This window comes from Diadema setosum, chromosome 4 (assembly GCF_964275005.1).
Source record: "Diadema setosum chromosome 4, eeDiaSeto1, whole genome shotgun sequence".
In the NCBI taxonomy this organism is placed as follows: Eukaryota; Metazoa; Echinodermata; class Echinoidea; order Diadematoida; family Diadematidae; genus Diadema; species Diadema setosum.
This window is the reverse complement of record NC_092688.1, coordinates 34,181,817-34,201,415: the sequence shown is the minus strand read 5'-3', so window position 1 is coordinate 34,201,415 and position 19,599 is coordinate 34,181,817. Positions and strand designations below refer to the sequence as shown.

Sequence of the window (19,599 nt, the reverse complement as noted above, 5' to 3'; positions counted from 1 at the left end):
CTAAGGATCTGTAGCTCGTTTATTCCAAAAGTATAAAACCAGTTTACCTGAGCCGTGCCTCAGATATGCCGTAAATACTGCAGTTTCGAATCCCGTGACCGCCCCGATGATAGCTGATGATTGTGAATCTCCGTAGTGAAATATCGCCGTTTCAGTACGCGATGTCTGGTTTCTTTGCGCGGCTGAAAAGGGAACCTTGCCATCGGCACCCCGCCCTCTATTGGTAATACACGTGCATTGCATTTCGCTGTCATACACACAGAACCGTGTTTGTAAACTTGTATTTAGTTTAGTTTGCTTTCTTGTTTATGATTTTTTTCTTTGTCTCTTCGTTTAAATACAATTACATTTTTATTTTTAAGAAGTTATTTATTATTTATTTGTATTGTAGACGTTTGAATTATTATAAGATGTGAAATTTAAATTTCTGCATCAGGTCTATGATCTGATAATACATTTAGTATATTTCTTTTTTTTTCAACCTATACAAAAAAAAAAGAGAATAAAACCTCTGCCATTAACCTTTGAAAATAAAGTGCTTCCTTTTAACTGATGGAATGTAGTGAAGTTGTTAATGTCATTATTTGCTGTTATATATCTTTTGTCCTTTAATCACTTTGAATATATGTTTGTATGTTTCATTTAGCAATTTTGATATTATGTGTGGCCGATCGATATAAACATTAATTTGTTTATATCTCTTGTTATTTTGATACATTAATTTCTTTGACATGGTAAGATCACAGCCAACAAACATAACCATCAACAAGCGCACTCTGAACACATAAAAACCAATTACAGTCATGATCACTGATGATTAGAGTCATAGTGCAAATAAAAGACAAAACACATCCGTTTTCAATATTTTTCCTGATGTATTATCATGCCAAGATAATCTTTTTTTTTTTTTTCAATGGCATGGGCATTTGTAGGTGTCATTTTTGCCATACATTTTGTTGGATGCTGTGCAGTATTTCTGGTGTACCCAATGAGAACATCCAATCTCGTCACAGGCAACCCATGAGTAGAATTCTAGATGGTCCCGCGATGGATGTGGTGGCATATTCCTCCCGCAAACACAGCATGGGTTGTCATCTTCCTCCATGTCCTCGCTGTCTGTAACTGAGGGATCGGAAAAGAGCCTCCTTGTTGACTTTGTTGAAATTCCTGATGGTCCAGGTTGATCTGTCGGGCATGTCTTCTTTTGTGTGGGTCTTTCCTTTCCCTTGTTTTTTGCCTTGCAGATCTTGAGGAAGATCCTATCCTCTGAGACACACACACCCGATGGCCGGAAGTGGACAGTAACCCTCCTCTGAGTCCCCTTTTCTGCCGGCTGCTGGGGTGGGCTTGGTGTTTTTGACGACAGAAAGCTTTCTGCAGACGTTTGTTGTGTTGTCTGTCTGGCGTCACCCATGGGTCCGACCTGATGTTGTGGGGCGCTTGCTTCCTTTCTTGTTGGAGTCACTAACAAGCTTGGTCTTGTGGCTTCCTCCATTCCTACGGCTTTGGGATTCAATGGCCAGACCCCTGATTTCCTGAATGCCGATTTACAAATTTTCTGGTCCCATGGCTCTTAGGTAGGCTGAAGAGGACAGACGGGCGATGTCGTATCTGGTCACCATTTCTCCGGGATGTGTTTGCATGAACTTAGCACATTCAGTGCTATATGCTCTTTTCAAAGGTGCGAAGCACGCGACATCTAGTGGTTGTAGAACGTGGCTCGTGTGTGCCGGCAGCACAAACAGCACGATTCGATGAGCTCTGGCAAATTCAAGGACTGGAATGGAGATATATGATGTATGCCCGTCGTATAAGATCATGACGTGCTCATTGACCCGTCGTGGGGGGAGTGATGGCAGAAAATGTTGTTCTAGGTAGTTTCTGAAGACGTCACCGTTGCTCCATCCACTCTCTGTCATGCACATTTGCGACCCCGGGAGTGCACCATTCATCAGATCAGATATCTTACGTTTCCCCTTGAAGATATAGAAGGGGGGGGGGGGGGAGTGCTCTGCCGATAGCACTCCCACATGCCAGAATGGTTGTCGTTCCCATCCGATGCGATGTTATTGAGTTTGATCTTTTTTCACCTCTGTCACTCACCACTTGGGGGGGGGGGGGGTTATGATCGGCATTAAAGTTTGTCTCATCTATGTTGTAGATGTTTTGGGGCTTGTCCAGGAGATCATATATCTGCATGGTTCTCTGCAGCTCACCGAAGTAGTTTTTGAGCAGTTCTTTTGTTGTGGCCTTTGCACGGTTCATCTCAAGACGGCGAGGAGAGGTGAGATTCAAAGAAGGCCATCGACGCATGAAGAGCTGGAACCACTTCTTTGAGAGAAGTCTGCCTTTCATCTCTATTGGCCGTCTTCCTAGTGAGTCTGCCATGTCAGTAGCAAGATGAATCACCTGCAGAAAGTGAGAGACAGAAATAACATGGAAATAAATTTTGGTTTAGTTCTTAAATTAAATAATGTTTTTATGTTTGTTTATTTTGGTATAAAAATACTGACTGTGAGTTTAGGTTTGAAATTATATTTGCCTGTGTTCTGGTGAGGCCGTATCCATATGATGCTAGTTTCTTTACATGGTCAACCAATGTAGCTTCATCTGCATGTGTCAAAATTGTATGCTTCGTGGATAAATTGCTGCTCTGCGTGCGCCCATTTACTCTATCCAGGAGAGTGGTTCTCGGGACTCCACATTTGAAGGCAGCTTTCATCACTGATACGCCCTTTTTCACCAATGCGAGGGCTCTCTCAAAGCTTTGAGGAGAGTAGTTCCTTCGACGACGACGTCGGGGATTTGGCTAGAAAATTAGAAAAATCAGACGTTCATGTTAATCACATTAAATTTCAACAATAATTATTCTTGCCTTGTGTGTGTGTGTGTGTGTTTGCAAATATCATGTCGTGAAACAATTTTTCATCAATGTTCAAGCTCTTTCTAACAAATTCTAGTCACCCCAGAATGACATCATCTCAACCTCTCATCACATTATACCCTCTCGCCACACTCTCATCGCCCTTTCGTCATCCTTTCGTCACCCTTTCGTCCACCAATATTCTGTCACCAGTATTGTTGAGTAGGTCACGGAACAAATTCCGGGATTCTGAATGCCATATGTAATTTTTAACCAAATAACTATGATTGTATCTATCACTCAGTCTTTACCTATTAGGCATACATAAACTCCTTTTAAATCAAAATCAGATTTGCATTCTTTTTTTCCGTAACTGACTCCTTTCCCCGTCTTCTAAAATAACTCGGAAAATGGACTTGAACCACCAGCAAGCGTAGCTGGCGCTAGCGACATATACATTTTGTACTAGAATTATTACGTCACTATCAGAATTCGATCGACAGCGACGACATGCTGCAGAATTCGGCGAAATAACAGCATAAATCAATTCTTTCACGCATTTCAATCGTAAGTATGAACAATTTATAGCAACAACTAGGTTATTACCGGAATAAATAACGATTAAATGCAGATTCTTACCTGCTTTCGCCTCATTTTGGATCGGTTGGTCAGGCCAGTGCATTTTCATAGCGTATTACGCATAGTCCCACGCGTACCTTTTCGTTCTGTACGCAAACAGCCATGCGTACGCTGGGTGCCGATGGGAAGGTGCCCTGTCGATAGGTTGTGCCCCAACCAGATTCTAATGTTAAAGACTTCCTACAGCAAGTGTAATCGTGTGGTCCATCAATACGCATCGTGGATTTTTCCGATACACGCGCCATTTGGCATCACTACCGCACCCGCGATATTCCAACGGACAATGGAATCGGTCTTGGCAGGCATACCACACGTGATGGTGTACTTGGATGACATCTTGATAACCGGTGACATAATCGACAACCACCTCGCGACGCTGTAAACCATGATGGATGTTCTCCGCGAAGCAGGATTAAGGTTGTGTAGAGATACGCGTGGGGAGGGCATCGCCCAATTGCACTCCTGTGGGTTTTTCTTCTCACAGTCCATCGTTGTGACTGTCATCACCAACATTGCCACACATACTCAAACATATGGAGATTTCAACTTTTGGTGTATATTGTATAGTTCTAAGCTGACCTCAGCGGCTTCATTGTCCCCGCCGAACGAGTTCGAGCAGGGGACTATGAAACGGGCTCCGTACGTGTGTGTGTCCGTGCGTCCGTCCGTCCGTCCGTGCGTCCGTCCGTGCGTCCATGTGTGCGTCCGTGTGTGATAAAACTGTTCAATTTGCTACTTCTCTGTCATTTATGAGCCAATTTTGATTCTGTTTGCTTTATATGATAGCACTACTGGGAGCTTTAAAACTTCTACACAGAATTTCAGTTGTGACCTTTGACCTTGACCTTTGACCTATATTGTACATTTTGCTACAAAATGCTACTCCTTCGCCATTTCTAACCCGATTTCGATTCCGTTTGCTTTATGTGATGGCACTAGGTGAGGGCTTCAAAACTTCTACACAGAATTTTGACCTTTGACTTCTTTGACCTTTGACCTTGATTTTTTACCTATATTGTACATTTTGCTACAAAATGCTACTCCTTCGCCATTTCTAACCCGATTTCGATTCCGTTTGCTTTATGTGATAGCACTAGGTGAGGGCTTCAAAACTTCTACACAGAATGTTGACCTTTGTCTTCTTTGACCTTTGACCTTGATTTTTGACCTATATTGTACGTTGGCTACAAAATGCTACTCCTTCGCCATTTCTAACCCAATTTCGATTCCATTTGCTTTATGTGATGGCACTAGGTTAGGGCTTCAAAACTTCTACACAGAATTTTGACCTTTGACTTCTTTGACCTTTGACCTTGATTTTTTACCTATATTGCACATTTTGTTACAAAATGCTACTTCCGGCGGGGACATATATTACGCACCGCGTAATTTCTACTTTTCCTTGTTTCTGTAACCACAGTTACATATTCACCAGATCACAAGACATTTCAGATTTCGAAAATGATACACTCAGACTGACTGATGATGAGCAGCAGCTCATCATTATTTTAAGACAATTCTCTTCCCCTATATACTGTACAGGTCTGTCCTTGGCGAGATCTAAAATCCAACTCTTCTCCCACACTCAAAAAGCCAACCTCAACAACTAAGGACAAAGGAACACAATTTCCCAAGTTAAACACAGACCCAATCAAAAACTCATCCAAGGTGGCCAACTTAATTCCCTAACAAAACATTTTATACTGCTATTAAGTTCCATGGCTTTGTATACAGGAAAGGCACAATGCACAAAGAGCTATACCCCTTCCCTGTTATCTACCACAGTTAATCCTTCTAGAGTTTCAACTCAATTGCCCATGCACCTACATGAAATCCAAACAAAGTGCAGCTCAATTAACACTAACAACAATACACTTATACCTGCACTTTAACTGTAATCTCCAGTTTCCTGTACTGGTTTACATCTAATAAAAAATTCCAATAAACAGCAGAATCTAGCATTGTATCTCTCACAAAGTGTGAATTACTTCAGTTGAAAAAGGAAAAATGCGTTTTCCTGACCGATGTAGTCGAATATCTGGGCCACAAGGTCAGTGCGAAAGGCCTGCAGCCCACAGAAGACAAACTTCGCACAATTACGGAAGCACGGGCTCCCCAGAATGTCAGCGAACTGAAATCGTATCACGGAAACGTGAACTATTACGGGAAATTCCTCCCTAATCTTCCGTCAACTCTGGAACCAGTGCATCGATTGCTGAGAAAAGGAACGCGGTGGCACTGGAACTCAGAACAACAGGAAGCTTTCGATTGTAGCAAAGAATTGCTCAAATCTTCTCAGCTCTTGACATACTTCGATCCCGACAAGGAGTTGATCCTGGCATGTGATGCCAGCCCGTATGGAGTGGGCGCGGTGCTCACCCACACGATGCCGGATGGTTAGGAAAAAACAGTCTGATACGCCTCGCGTACATTGAACTCCGCCGAAAGGAATTATTCTGAGTTAGACAAAGAAGGACTTGCAGTGATGATTGGAGTTAAAAAAATTTCACCAGTATGTGTATGGACGGAAGTTCCGCATCGTGACCGATCACAAACCTCTCCTCGGACTACCAGGAGAAAATAAGGCCATACCGCAAATGGCCTCTCCGCGAGTGCAGAGTTGGGCAATAACTCTCGCTGCCTATCAGTAAAACCCTGTGTATAAGCAGGGCAAGGCTAACGCAAATGCTGACGCCCTCAGTCGTCTCCCCATGAACATTACAGCTCCAATCGCCCGTCTGCCAGGTGAAACTGTGATGTTGATGAAGACGCTTGGGTCCGACACCATGTCATGGCAGGATGGCCCGAAACCGTCGATGACATCGAACTGAAGCCATACTTCAGGCGTAGAAATGAATTGAGCGTTCAAGATGGATGGGTACTGTGGGGATCCCGCGTCGTCGTCCCCATTCAAGGTCGAGCACAGCTCGTTGAGGAGCTGCACGGTTCACACGCAGACATTGTGCGCATGAAATCAATGGCGAGGAGTTTCATGTGGTGGCTGAAAATCGACAAAGACCTCGAGTCAAAAGTACAGTCCTGCCCTACATGCCAATCACATGCATCAGCGTCTTCTGCCGAAAGCACCCGTCAACGCATGGGAGTACCCGAGTACTCCATGGAAGAGACTGCATATCGACTTCCAAAAATAAATGATCCTCATCGTGGTCGATGCGCACTCGAAATGGATAGAGGCACATGTGATGACGTCAGCGACATCAGCCGTCACAGTCAATCGCCTGCGGCAAACATTCGCTACACTCGTGTCGATCGGACAATGGCACCTCATTCACGAGTTCATGAAAAACAATGCGATCAGGCACATCCGTAGTGCCTCGTACCACCCCGCTACAAACGGACTCGCGGAAAGGGCGGTGCAAACAGTAAATACAGGACTTCGTAAACTCTCAGGAGGAAGCCTCGAAACTCGTGTAGCCCGTTTCTTGTTCGCATATCGGACAACCCCGCATGCTACAACAGGTGTGGCGCCGTCTCATCTCCTGATGGAACGCCGTCTCCGTTCACGCCTTGATGCAGTCAGACCTGACATCACAATAAAAGTAGACGAAAATGTCACCACGCGTCAGGTTGGTGATTCGCGTCCCCGGCACCACCGCGACTTCGAAATCGGAGAGACAATTCTCGCGAAAAACTTCTCGCCGGGCAACGCATGAGTTCCTGGTCGAGTGATCCGAAAGACCGGCCCCGTATCGTACGACGTCGAGGTCGTCGTCGGACAACGAATACTCCAGTGGAAGCGGCATGTTGATCATCTTCGCGGGCGACCTGATGCTCCATTTCCATCTCCAGAGTCAGCTCCAGATGACGATGTCCTTACGGTGGCTGGAAGGGAAGGTGACGACGTCGGGAACGACGACATCGGGAATGACAACGCAGACGACGTCGCAGATGACATCGCAGTTGACGTTCACGATGAGGCAGAGCAGAGGAAGCAGTATCCAAGGAGAAATAGACGCCCACCGGCATATTATTAATTTGAATAAGAACACTTATTCAACCTAAAAAGAAAATTTATTTGTTTGTTAAGGTTATTAAATTATATATATATATTTTTTTTCTGACTGGATAATAAATTTGGACAAAAAAATATTATGGAAAATAAAGTTAAAGTTAAATAAATTCGAACCTGCAGTTTTGATAATGCCGGAACTTCGGGAAATGCTCTGTTATTTTCAAAAATGTGTGAACTGGACGTTTTTTTACTCTTATTGGACTCACAATGAAAATGGACTCCGTTATTCTAAGTACATGTATATGAACTCTGTGTTCATTATTTTATATTGATGATAATTATTTTGTATGTGCATTCAACATGATCTATCTAGGGGGGGGGGAGGAATGTGATGTATCGCTGCTGCGCATGCGCATTGCGATATTATACGAGTTCGGCAACATAACTTCTTCTGTGCGAACGTGTTTCTTTTGTCTCGTGATTCTGAATGTATGTTTGGATGATATAGTCAAAGTTAGTCAAGTAAGACATATCACAGGATATCAACAACAATACAGATATGGTTGACCCTGTGAGAGGACCATGTAATAAAAAATAGGTCAATGAAATCACGTGTTATACTACATGTACTTTTACTTTCAACTCTGCTACTTTATATTGTGTACTACTATAACTAATGGTAATACTTGCAGTAAAAGTGGTAGTACTACTACTAGCAGTAAAAGTAGTAGTAGTAGTAGTAGTAGTAATACAGCTGCAGTGGTAATAGAAACTAATTCTGATGAGCATGATAATGATATAACTGATGAAAACAAACCATACAATAATCTTTCTCAACGATAGCATGTATGATCTTATCATTGAGATCAATTGTAATTACAGTGGGAGATAATGATTGCATGTTTAATAATTATTTTTGTTGTAGTTGCTGCTTTTGTCGTTGTTATTGTTATTACTGTTATCAACACAATTACTATAACTATTACTATTACTATTACTGATACTATCTTTACCGATATCATTATTTTTGCTGTCATTAGTATCTTTATTATTTATCAGAAGCAGTAGTAGTAGTAGTAGCAGCAGTATTAGTTGTTGTAGCAGTAGTAGTAGTGGTGGTTGAGGTAGTAGATGCAGTATCATTTAAGAAAGATCGCACGAACCTGTTGAGTTTCAAACGCATGCTTCCCTTGTCAGTTTCTAACACCTTATCTACTGTATCATACGTTCTTGATTCCACATAGGTTTGCCCCTTGTCGTGTGCATCATAGTTGTAGCTTCGGACCATTCCATGTACTTGGGTGACAACACTTAGTAAGTTTGTAATCCCTTTCAAAACACAAGTCTTTCAAAGCGATATGTATTGCATGATCAATCAATGTCATCGTATACGGTAATTTCTTTTGCACGATCATATTATTTTCCATGAACAACCGTCTTTCATCTCTTTCATCTCTTGTGATTAGAGTTGGATAAAATTCATCCGTTTGGAATGCAGGAGGTGCAAACGAAAACTCGGTAATTCTTGAATCCATACGGATGAGTAAATCGAATGCGATTATTTTGTCATAGGAATGCATAAGTAGGACCTACATGTGACCATAGATAACATTTTTCTTGCTAATGTCATAGCTGATATAGATAGCAAGTAGCTGTACTATAATCAGTTGAGATAATGTGAAAGTCCTATTTTCGTTTTATGTACAATTGTCATTGTCATGCAACAATGACAGCTGTTGTATGAGTGCCTTCGTGATACCATGATAGACTAAAATATCATATTCATTTAGCAATATTCTCTTTATGATAGGCCAATTGTGCTTATGATATGCATTATGTGTTTTTATGCCTCCGCCACGAAGTGGTGCCGGAGGCATTATGTTTTCGGGTTGTCCGTCCGTCCGTACGTCCGTATGTACGTCTGTACGTACGTCCGTCCGTCCGCATTCGTTAACTTGAGTATATTGACTGGAATTTTACCAAACTTGGTCCAAGTATATAATATGATGGGGCAATTACTTGATTAGATTTTGGGTGAAATCGGCCAAATGTCAAAGGTCAAAGGTCAAGATCAAATTATTAAATTGTATCTGTTTACGCGATAACTCAAGACTGGATTCAGCAAACTTCACCAAACTTTGTCTGAGAATGATGTGTGATGGGACAATTACTTAATAATAATAGTGAGACTCTTGTAGAGCGCACATTTCTACCTAAAAAAGATACTCAAGGCGCTATAGAACAGAGTACATATTGTGTCACGTTACAACAGTATCACAGAAAATAATAAGACAATAAACCAACAAACAATATATACGTACACATACATTACATACAGGCATACAATATTGTCAATTCAAATTAAAAATATACGTCTTGAGATTCTTTTTGAAACTATCAATGGAAGATGCTTCTCTAAGAGATTTTGGTAGGCCATTCCATAGTTTTGGGCCCATATATGAAAAAGCCCAATCCCCCCAATTATGCTTGATTCGAGGTACCTGTAATTTTAGCGAGTTTGATGAACGTAGATTACGTGGTGGTTGGTGAAGATGAAGAGTATTTTGAAGGTAGACAGGGGCAAATTTGCGCAATGTACGGTAAACAAGAAGAAGAATCTTGAAGTTAATACGTTTTTCAACAGGAAGCCAATGTAGGGACCGAAGTATTGGGGTAGTATGCACAGTTTTCTTCTTGAAAGTAAGTAATCTAGCGGCACAATTCTGAAGACGTTGCAGTTTACTGAGTTCTTTTTGTGGAAGACTGCAAAACAGAGAATTGCAGAAATCTAGACGAGACGAAATAAGAGCATGCATCAGTTTTTCTGCTGCTGATCTAGTTAAATATCTCCGAATTGAGCCCAGGTTACGCAAATGAAATCTTACAGATTGGGATACATATGAAATGTGGTCTTTGAATGTCAGATTTGCATCATAAACAACACCAAGATTACGAACTTTGTTCGAAGGCTTGATATTACTATTGCCGATTCTAACAAAACATGTATCAGAATTCACCTTAGACAACATCTGTTTGGATCCTATCAGAATAAATTCTGACTTACTGTCATTAAATTTGAGACCATTTCTTTCCATCCATGCCTTAACATCATCAATACATAATTCCAATCGTTTTACAGCTTCAGTGAGTTCAGTCCTGGTTGGTGAAAAGGATACAAATATTTGTGTATCATCTGCATAACAGTGATACTGAATGTCGTGTCTTTCAAAAATGTGTCTAATCCTTGAAAGATATAGTGAGAATAGAAGTGGTCCACCTACAGACCCTTGCGGGACTCCGCAAGTAAGTGCAGCCGGATCAGAGTTACTGTCATTGATCTTAACATATTGTGAACGGCTGGCAAGGTAAGATTAAAACCACTCTAATGCAAGTCCTGTGACACCAACAGATCTGAGAGTCTGGGTGAGAATGGAATGGTCAACAGTATCAAAAGCTGCCGACATATCAAGTAAAACAACAGCAGTGATATTCCCAGCATCCATTTGTCTCAAACATTGATCAGTTAGGTCAGTAAGTAATGTCTCTACACTATGATCAGGGCGATACGCTGATTGGTGGCTATCAAGAAAATCATTCTCCTGCAAGTAGTCTCGTAGGCGTGAAAAGGAAACACGTTCCATAACTTTGCTAACAAATGGCAGGTTTGAAATTGGTCGATAATTGTTTAACATGTTCTTATCTAAATGAGGTCTTTTAAGGGTTGGAAATATCACTGCTGTTTTCAATTCATTTGGCACAACACCTGCTGCAAAACTGCCATTTATTATGCTCGTAATGGCAGGGGCAGTCACTGATACACATTTTTTTTATCAGATCCGTACAGAAAGGGTCTAATTCACATGACTTATTTGGAGACTTCATAATCATATTCTTAACCTCAGTTACAGACGTTGGATTTAGTGAGTCTAATTTTGAAGTAGTTGCAACTTCAGCTTCACTTTTAACCACACTGACACATGGTAAGGATAAACGTATATTCGCTATCTTATCAACGAAAAACCGATTAAACTCGTTAGCCAACTATTTGTCAGAATCATGCTCAGGTAGAGGGGATTTTTGTTTTCTGCCAAGAAGCTTGTTTACAACCTGAAAGAGTTTCTTCGTGTCTTTACCACAGTCATTAACTTGTTTAGAGTGATATTCAGTTTTCGCTTTCCTGAGTAGTGAACGGACATACTGACGTTGTTTACAATACAACTGCCTATCAATCTCTAACAACGATTTCCTCCATTTTCTTTCTAATTGCCTTCGACGCAGTTTCGCACGTGCAATTTCTTCATTGTACCATTGAGTGTTTGGGCGAAGGGTAATACAGCGCTTCTGGATAGGGGCGTACTTGTCCAGAACCATCGACAAAGTAGAGTTATAATTGCTAATAGCTTTTTCAACATTTTCAGCACTTGAGCAAATAAAAGGCAGAGATTCCATCATCGGATCTTCACGCAGCATACCAACGTTGATTGATCGCACTTTCCGGGTTGATATCATTTTCTTGTAGGAGATTTTGACAGGAGTGTTTTTGAGTGAAATTGGACAGAGGTCAAAGGTCAAAGATCAGGGTCAAATCCTAAAATTTATGTTTACGTGATAACTCAAAACTGGATAAAGCAGCTTTCACCAAACTTGGTCCAAGGATAATGTATGATGGGGCAATTAGTTAAGTAGATTTTAGTAACATTGGCAATAGGTCAAAGGTCAAAAGGTCAAGGTCAAATGCTAAAAATGTTGCTATTTCCCCCATATCCATGCAATGCCCGAAGGTATTTTCTTGAAACTTAGTGTAGACATGTACTACTGCATAAAGATTCTCCAGAGAGATTTTCATGTCATAAGGTCAAAGGTCAAAAGGACAAAGGTTAGGTGAATATGTCACAATTTCACTTTTCTCGCAAATGGTTCAATGTATCTTCATGGAACTTGGTACATACGCATGTACTGACCGGCAGGGATTTTCTAGGGAATGTAGGGGTCATGGGTCAATAGTCAGGCGGTCAAAGGTCAAGGTCAACTCCTCAAAATTTTACTATTTCCTTTATATACTATTATATGCAATGCTTGCATTATTATTTTTAAAACTAAAACTTGATATTATATACATGTATTCCCTACACTGTAAAAAATGCGACATGCGACATGTTTATGAACTAAACACAGTGTTAAAAATCTAAACACTTTGTTTAACATCTAAACACCCGGTGTGTATAGCACGTGTAAAGTATTGAGAGTTAAAGTGTTTAGCTTGGAGTGTTTAGATGGAGTGTTTATTCTGGTCACGCTATGTTAATCTCAATATGTCCATATATATATGGAGAAGTGTTGGAAATGGCGTGTAAATTGCAATTTCTAGTTTCCTTTTATCACGAGAAAGTGGAAGCTGTTACGACATCAAGATGCACTATGAAATAATTCATGTTTTAGGCCTTTTATGGAAATGCCTAATCAATAAGGGAAAAGTATATACCGGTACCTAAAAATATGTAATACAACTGTAATAAATTCATATTTTGGTTTCTCATGTACAGTCCTATATTTTAACTGCTAGAAAAAATGGGAGTTGCCTTTGTTAATGATTTCATTCATGGTTTAGGGCATTACCCAAATGTTTGTTGGTTAGGCCTAAACACTTCTACTGTCAGGGTAAACAGACGCGTTTACATTTAGAACGCCTCGTAAACACGTTCTAAACACCGCACATGTTTAACATAAACACTGTAATACTCGTACTCTGTAAGTCAGCAGCGCATGTGACATGACGGCCGCGGCCACAACGCACGCATGCCGTGTGCGTGCGCTTCTAGCGCACACTCGTGCTATGCATAATGTATTATGACCATAATCAATGCACAATTGGCGGGAAGCGTGTTTTTTTTACACGGCACAGATTGGGGAAACTAAAAATCTATCGGGGACCCTATTCCCAAACCTAACCCTAATCCTAATCCTAACCCTAACCATCAAACCCTAACCCTAACCCTAACCCTAACCCTAACCCCAACCCTAACCCTAACCCTAACCATAACCATAACCAAAAACCCTAATCCAACGTTTTTCCCATAGGTTTAACACGCGCCATGCCCCAATCTGTGCCGTCTTAAAAAAAAACGCTGGCCGGCCTGCATGAAAGCGGTAAGTTTGCTACGTCTGCTAGGTCGGTGAATAGCAAGATTTATTGCAAAATTGCCCTCGTTTAATGTAAAACTGTAGTAGGCGTAGAAATAAGCTACGCCCTTAAAGATTTTGCTCGTTTGTTTCAGTTTTCTATTTCTAAATCTAACGTTAGAACGGGGGAACGCTCTAACTGTATTTATACGTGTTAGTGTTGTACCGGTACATTAACGTTTACAATAGGCCTACACTCTACAGATAACCGGTACCGTAGTTTTAGGTAAACTCGGCCTAGCGGTAAACTCACTGTAGGCCCTATCTTTAATTTTCCGAAGTTATGAAGTATCTTTCATGTGAATGACGATAGGTGTGTGACTATATTTTGAGTGAAATTCAGTTTTATTCCCTGTAAATTCTTCATAATTCAACAGGTGGTGAAAACTGAATGTAAAGCCCAATAGCAATAGGAATAGGATGTCTTGGAAAGGGATGCCGATGGCACCAAAGTGGATGACGATGATGTCCTGACGACTGTTTAAATTCTGCAAGACATTACCTCTGCTGGCAGAGAACGAGGCATGGTGCAGTCAGCAGAGTAAATCAACTGGGGATAGTACATCACTGTATACTACCCATGTGGAAAGTGGAAATCACGTAAGTACTCAAAATTGCAGAGCCAAATCAGTGAATATTATGTACTTAAAGGGCATGTAAATGAGTTTCTATAAAATGCAGATTTTAGATGCTTTAAGTTCTTCATCTGTTTAATTGTTTGTTTGCTTGTGGTTTTTTTTTTTTTTTGGGGGGGGGGGGGTGGGGGGTGGGGATTATCTACTCCCGACTCCCGAATCCAATCCATTAGCTAAAATAAATATGGAAAATTGATTTATTGCAAATATTGTTGAACGTGTAAATTACAGATGTGAAAATCTTCACCCAAGAGACACAGGATACAGTAATGGTCGTAACTCTGCTTGATAATGATGGTGTATGAGAAAGAAGCAACAACAACAACAACAAAAGATTTGAATTATTTCCAGAAAATTCAGCAAAATACACTTTAAGTAAAACTGACGCAAGACACTAAGTGCTAATGTGATGAAGGGATTCTGTCATTCCTTTTAATTTGAACTTGCTTATGGATTCAGTCAAGTTCCTTGCTATCCATTCATTTTCAGAATTTATTGGAGCAGTTAAGTCCATTGTATTGCAAAGCCAACTGATTTGTTTTCCTTGTGTAATCATTTGTTTTTACCAGCACCAGTACGTCATGGAAGAATTGATCAGGGATCACGCCAAACCTGTCTGGATTAGAATGAAAGATGCATGCGCTTACTTCTATACAACCCGTCTAAAAGTGCAAACATCTGAGGATTACAAGGACATCGCAAGATATACTGATATACAGTATATCTATAGGCCTACATGCCATATGAAGGAAATGAACCATGGATAATAATTTTGAACGTTAATAATCTTTTTCCCGCTAGCAATGTGATGTCTCACATCGTCAAGATGCACTACAGACCTATTAGGAGGTATCCCACCTGTTAGAGCAACCTTTTTACTTACGTAAAATTGTAATTTCATCTAATATGTAAAGACACTTGCTCGAAATCATTTTGCACTATTAAGAAAATCAGTTTTATTCACTTCATTTTATTCATCAACCAGTGTCCTTGTAATTCACTGTTAAGATATTACTCAAGAACTTTGTTGGATTGGTTTTCTGTTATATTCTTGTGCAAAAGGGAATATCGAGAAATCAAAACAAATCAAATCAAAATATCAGCCATTTCATTTGTTTTCCCTCAGGTGCTTCCAATACAATCAGCAGATATTGGACGCAAATAAGAGGCCAGAATTTGCATTTGTTTGGAATTCTTTGCAATTTTCTTGTAGACCTGATAGGAAATGCAGTATTCGGTAGTTAATATTTTCTTTCTGAGATATTCTTGAAATCGGTCACATGGAGAGAGGTATTAGAAATGTAGTACAACATGTATCGAGAATAGGGAGGAGTCTTGCAACTGACTGACAAATTGGCAAGGGAGGGGTCTTGCTGATCACCTCGCGTGTTCATGACAGCCTTGCATATACCCTCCCGCCTCCAGTTGTTAAATAATGCATTTTTTCTTTGCTCATATGCTCTTGTCTTTACCAAAAATTATGCTGTGTCGAGATTGAAAGTAGCCCTCCTTACCATGATTATGTGGAGTATGATGAGACTGATTAGACTCTAATAGACTATTAATGTATACCCATTGAGTTTGACTTCTTTCTCCAAGGTTCTAGCAAGGTAGGAAGTTTTTTCTCACTCACCCCTTGAAATGCCCTAACATTCTAATATTTTTCTCAAAATAGCAAAAGTGAAAAATCCATGCACTACTGTTATCCTACATGTACTTTCAGGGATCGTCGCAGTAAAAAGAACAATATCATGTTTGTATTCAAGTTCCATTATTGGTACTGATCAGGGAGTGCAGATGTTCACCACAGGCTAAATAGGGTGAAAACCTTTTTTTATGTCTCTTTATGATGGAGTGCATCATCTACACTCCCTGATCAGTACCAATACGACCATCATAGCGTTGTGCATGGTATAATTTGGCGTGAGGCTAATCTGGTTCGGGTACACCCCAAAGCACTTTCCAAATAATTGATGCAATCTTCAAGGTCGGCATGGATTTGTGTACAGACTGCAGTTATGTTCCTTGAGGTGTTACATACATGTCAAGCTTCCGAAGCGTTGAACTGCAATTCACAATCAACAAGTTTATTAGTTTGTTTTACAATACTAAGAATTAGTTCTGAATACAGTTGAAAGACGACAATTCTTGAAAGTAGGCCAAGAATTACATGTGACTGAGAAGTAATTGTTAGATGCAATATTTTTTTTTCTCCAAAATGAATTGTGTGCCATTTCCTGCATATATACAAACTTTATACTGTGTGTATAGGAGAGAATAATTTACGTCTTCATGCACAGTCCAGTGACTCCCAGGTATCTTGCATTTAACTCAGTATGGTGTCGTATAGCAAAACATGGCAATATTTAAAGGGGAAATCCAGTCCAAATACAAGTTAGTCTGATAAGAAAGACTAAAATATCAAGAGTTCATTGGTAAAATTTGATCGAAATCGGATGTAAAATAAGGAAGTTATAGCATTTTGAAGTTTCGCTAATTTTTGAGGAAACAGTTCTTGAATGGTTGATATAAATATGCAAATGGCAACGTTGGCATGTCATTCCCGCACAACTACCTTAATTTCAAGTTTTTCATTCAAACGCAATTATTCCCGAGGCTCAAGTCCTGATATATCTAACTGATCACTTTTCTGAAGTTATTAATTCAACCAGCAATGCCATAATGTTTCACATTTCATTAACATAAACATTGAATTTCATCATTTTGTTTTTGTACGCGATCAATGGAAAATTGTGAGGTTATGGCATGGTCAACTCACTCATTTGCATATTCATATCCACTTAACTGCTTTGCAGAAATTAGCAAAACTTCAAAATTTTATAACTTCCTTATTTTTCATCTGATTTCATTCAAATTTTCACTGTTAAACTTGTAAGATTTTACTCTTTTTTATCAGACTATATCTTATTTATTGGACTCGATTTCCCCTTTCAAGGATTGCAACTTATTATTCATCAGATATCGCCCAAGCTCTGACTGATGTGTTGATAACTTGCATTCAGAGAATTGCCTTTGACTCTTGTCATGTTTGTGAAAGCTAACCCAGGTCTTCCCTGGTATTATGCGATGTAAGTGTGCTGATGATTTGGTACATACTGGGTAAATTCTATATAATGTTATGCGTTTATCTCATTCCATACAAAAAAAAAAGTGGAAACAATCCACCTTACATTAATAATATGTCTCATTTAAACACGTAGAAATTAGCATGTATGAATGTATGATGTGTAAACATGTCTCATATAAACACGTGGAAATTTCCATGTATGATGTGTAAACATGTCTCATATAAACACTCAGCATGTATAAGGTGTAAACATGTATCATATAAACACTGAGAAATTGCAATGTTTAATATGTAAACATGTCACATGTTTAGTGTATGCAATTTTGTGATCGATCTAAAAATCAGACATGTGTTCTGAGAATAAACACTAAGATGGCAAATAAACATGTCGCAGTGTTTTTAATCTGTCACAGCGAATAAACATGTCGCAGTGTTTATATCGTAAACAGTGCGTCATGTTTATTTTTTGGTTCAGTGTTTAGATCTTAAACATTGTGAGTGATTATGTGACTGTGCGGTGTTTAGTATTTAAACACTGTGAGTGATTATGGTGTAAACGTTTGGTGTTTAGGCTATAAACAGAGCAGGTGTTTAGTTTTTAAACATCAGAACCGTTTAAAACATAAACGTGTGTGTGATAAACACTTAGGGTGTGCTGAAAATAAACACAGCATGTGTTTAGTTCCTAAACATGTTTAATATATAAACGCGTCGCAGTGTTTTTAAACTGTCACAGAAAAGTGTTTAGTTAGGTGTTTAGAAACTAAACAAATTTTTCACAGTGTAATGGAGGTTCTCTGGAAAATTTCCAGCCAGAAGGTCAAAGGTCAAAATTTAAGTGTCAAAGGCCAGGTTTAAATGCAATGTATATATGTATATATATATATATATATATATATATATATATATATATATATATATTGTCATTACACTCTTTCTTCATACCTTGAAAATTACTTAATGCATAAACTTATAAAAGGGTCGGTCAGAAATCAAGTAAAAATTCTCAATTCCCCAAATACAGGTACCTGCACTCTTAGACAATTATAGCAAACCTAGTTCAAGGAAAGTGAACATTCAAGATATTTCTGACAAACCTGTCATTTCAATACTTTGTCAGTTTTGTGAAACTGTCATAACACATTGTGAAGACATCGTACCATACACCTATTGGGAGAATCATGCATTATGGCGGAGGCATCAGTCGCCATAGTGACATTTCTAGTTGTTTTCTGTGTTTGTACAGCATAATTTCACGTGGTACATGTATCTCCTTTATACGCTGTTTGATATGGATGTGTTCCTTTTCCAGTTGCTTCGTCAGTCCTGGCCCGGCTCTGTATTACGGTGTCCTTCTCTTAGTGGCCGTACTCCTTCTCGTAAATTTCGTTGTCTTCGCGTTGGTGCTACAGCGGTTGACTTGTCGCAAGACCATTGCAGCACAGAAGGCCGACAAAGGAGAGACATGGCGACGAGTTCAAAACGCCGTGGCCATATCAGTGCTGCTGGGTCTGACCTGGATCTTCGGCTTCCTGGCTATAGGGGGCGCTCGAATCGTCTTCAACATCCTCTTCCTCATCTTTAACTCGCTACAGGGCTTCTTCGTTTTCGTTATGTTCTGCCTTCGGCAGCAGGAGATCCGCGACCAATGGCGGCGCTGGCTCCACTGCCAGTTCGGAGAGGAGAGGCCAGGACAATTCCGCGAAGAAAAAGTCAAGGCCAAGCCAACGTCGGGATCGGGAACGGGATCCGGTTCAGCTTCCGGCACACGTGTGACGTCAGAGAAGTCAACCAACGGAGGTTCTTTGGATCCCGGGAGTATCCAGCTGACGAGTGGCGGGACACTTAGTACCAACGCGCCTAGTGTCAGCGCGTGATTGGTCTCTTTTATGCTGTCTCAAAAGATGCGAGCGGGTGTTAACCCCAAGTGGCTATAGCGAGATGTTTAAATGGTGTGACAATTTATAGGCATTTAGGAGATCACATACGCAAAAGTTGCTCGTCTAAAGCTGCTCTCAGCAGCTTTATTTAATCCTTAATGCAGGACTTGATATAAACATTTTCCTCTGGTTGCCCGTTTGATCTACTAAAGTCATTACATCTGAAAAGATGTTGTTCCCCCTCCCCCCCCCCAAAAAAAAAAAATAGAAAAGAAAAGACAAGAAGTGTAGCAATGCGGAATAAACAGAAACAAAGCAATGATATTCATTTTAATTGTGAT

General features: G+C 40.1%; 1 protein-coding gene and 1 pseudogene across 1 annotated transcript in view; one reads left to right on the top strand and one right to left on the bottom strand.

Moving 5' to 3' along the window:
- The window catches only part of LOC140227808 (adhesion G-protein coupled receptor G6-like), a 77,478-nt gene extending 58,223 nt beyond the window's left edge, over nt 1-19,255 (top strand). The window contains exons 12-13 of the mRNA XM_072308204.1: nt 8,720-8,789; nt 18,691-19,255. Of these exons, the coding sequence (XP_072164305.1) occupies nt 8,720-8,789; nt 18,691-19,255 (635 nt within the window). The remainder of the gene's footprint in view (nt 1-8,719; nt 8,790-18,690) is intronic.
- Nucleotides 911-7,266, bottom strand: LOC140227072 (uncharacterized; annotated as a pseudogene).
- Nucleotides 19,256-19,599: the final 344 nt, after the last annotated feature.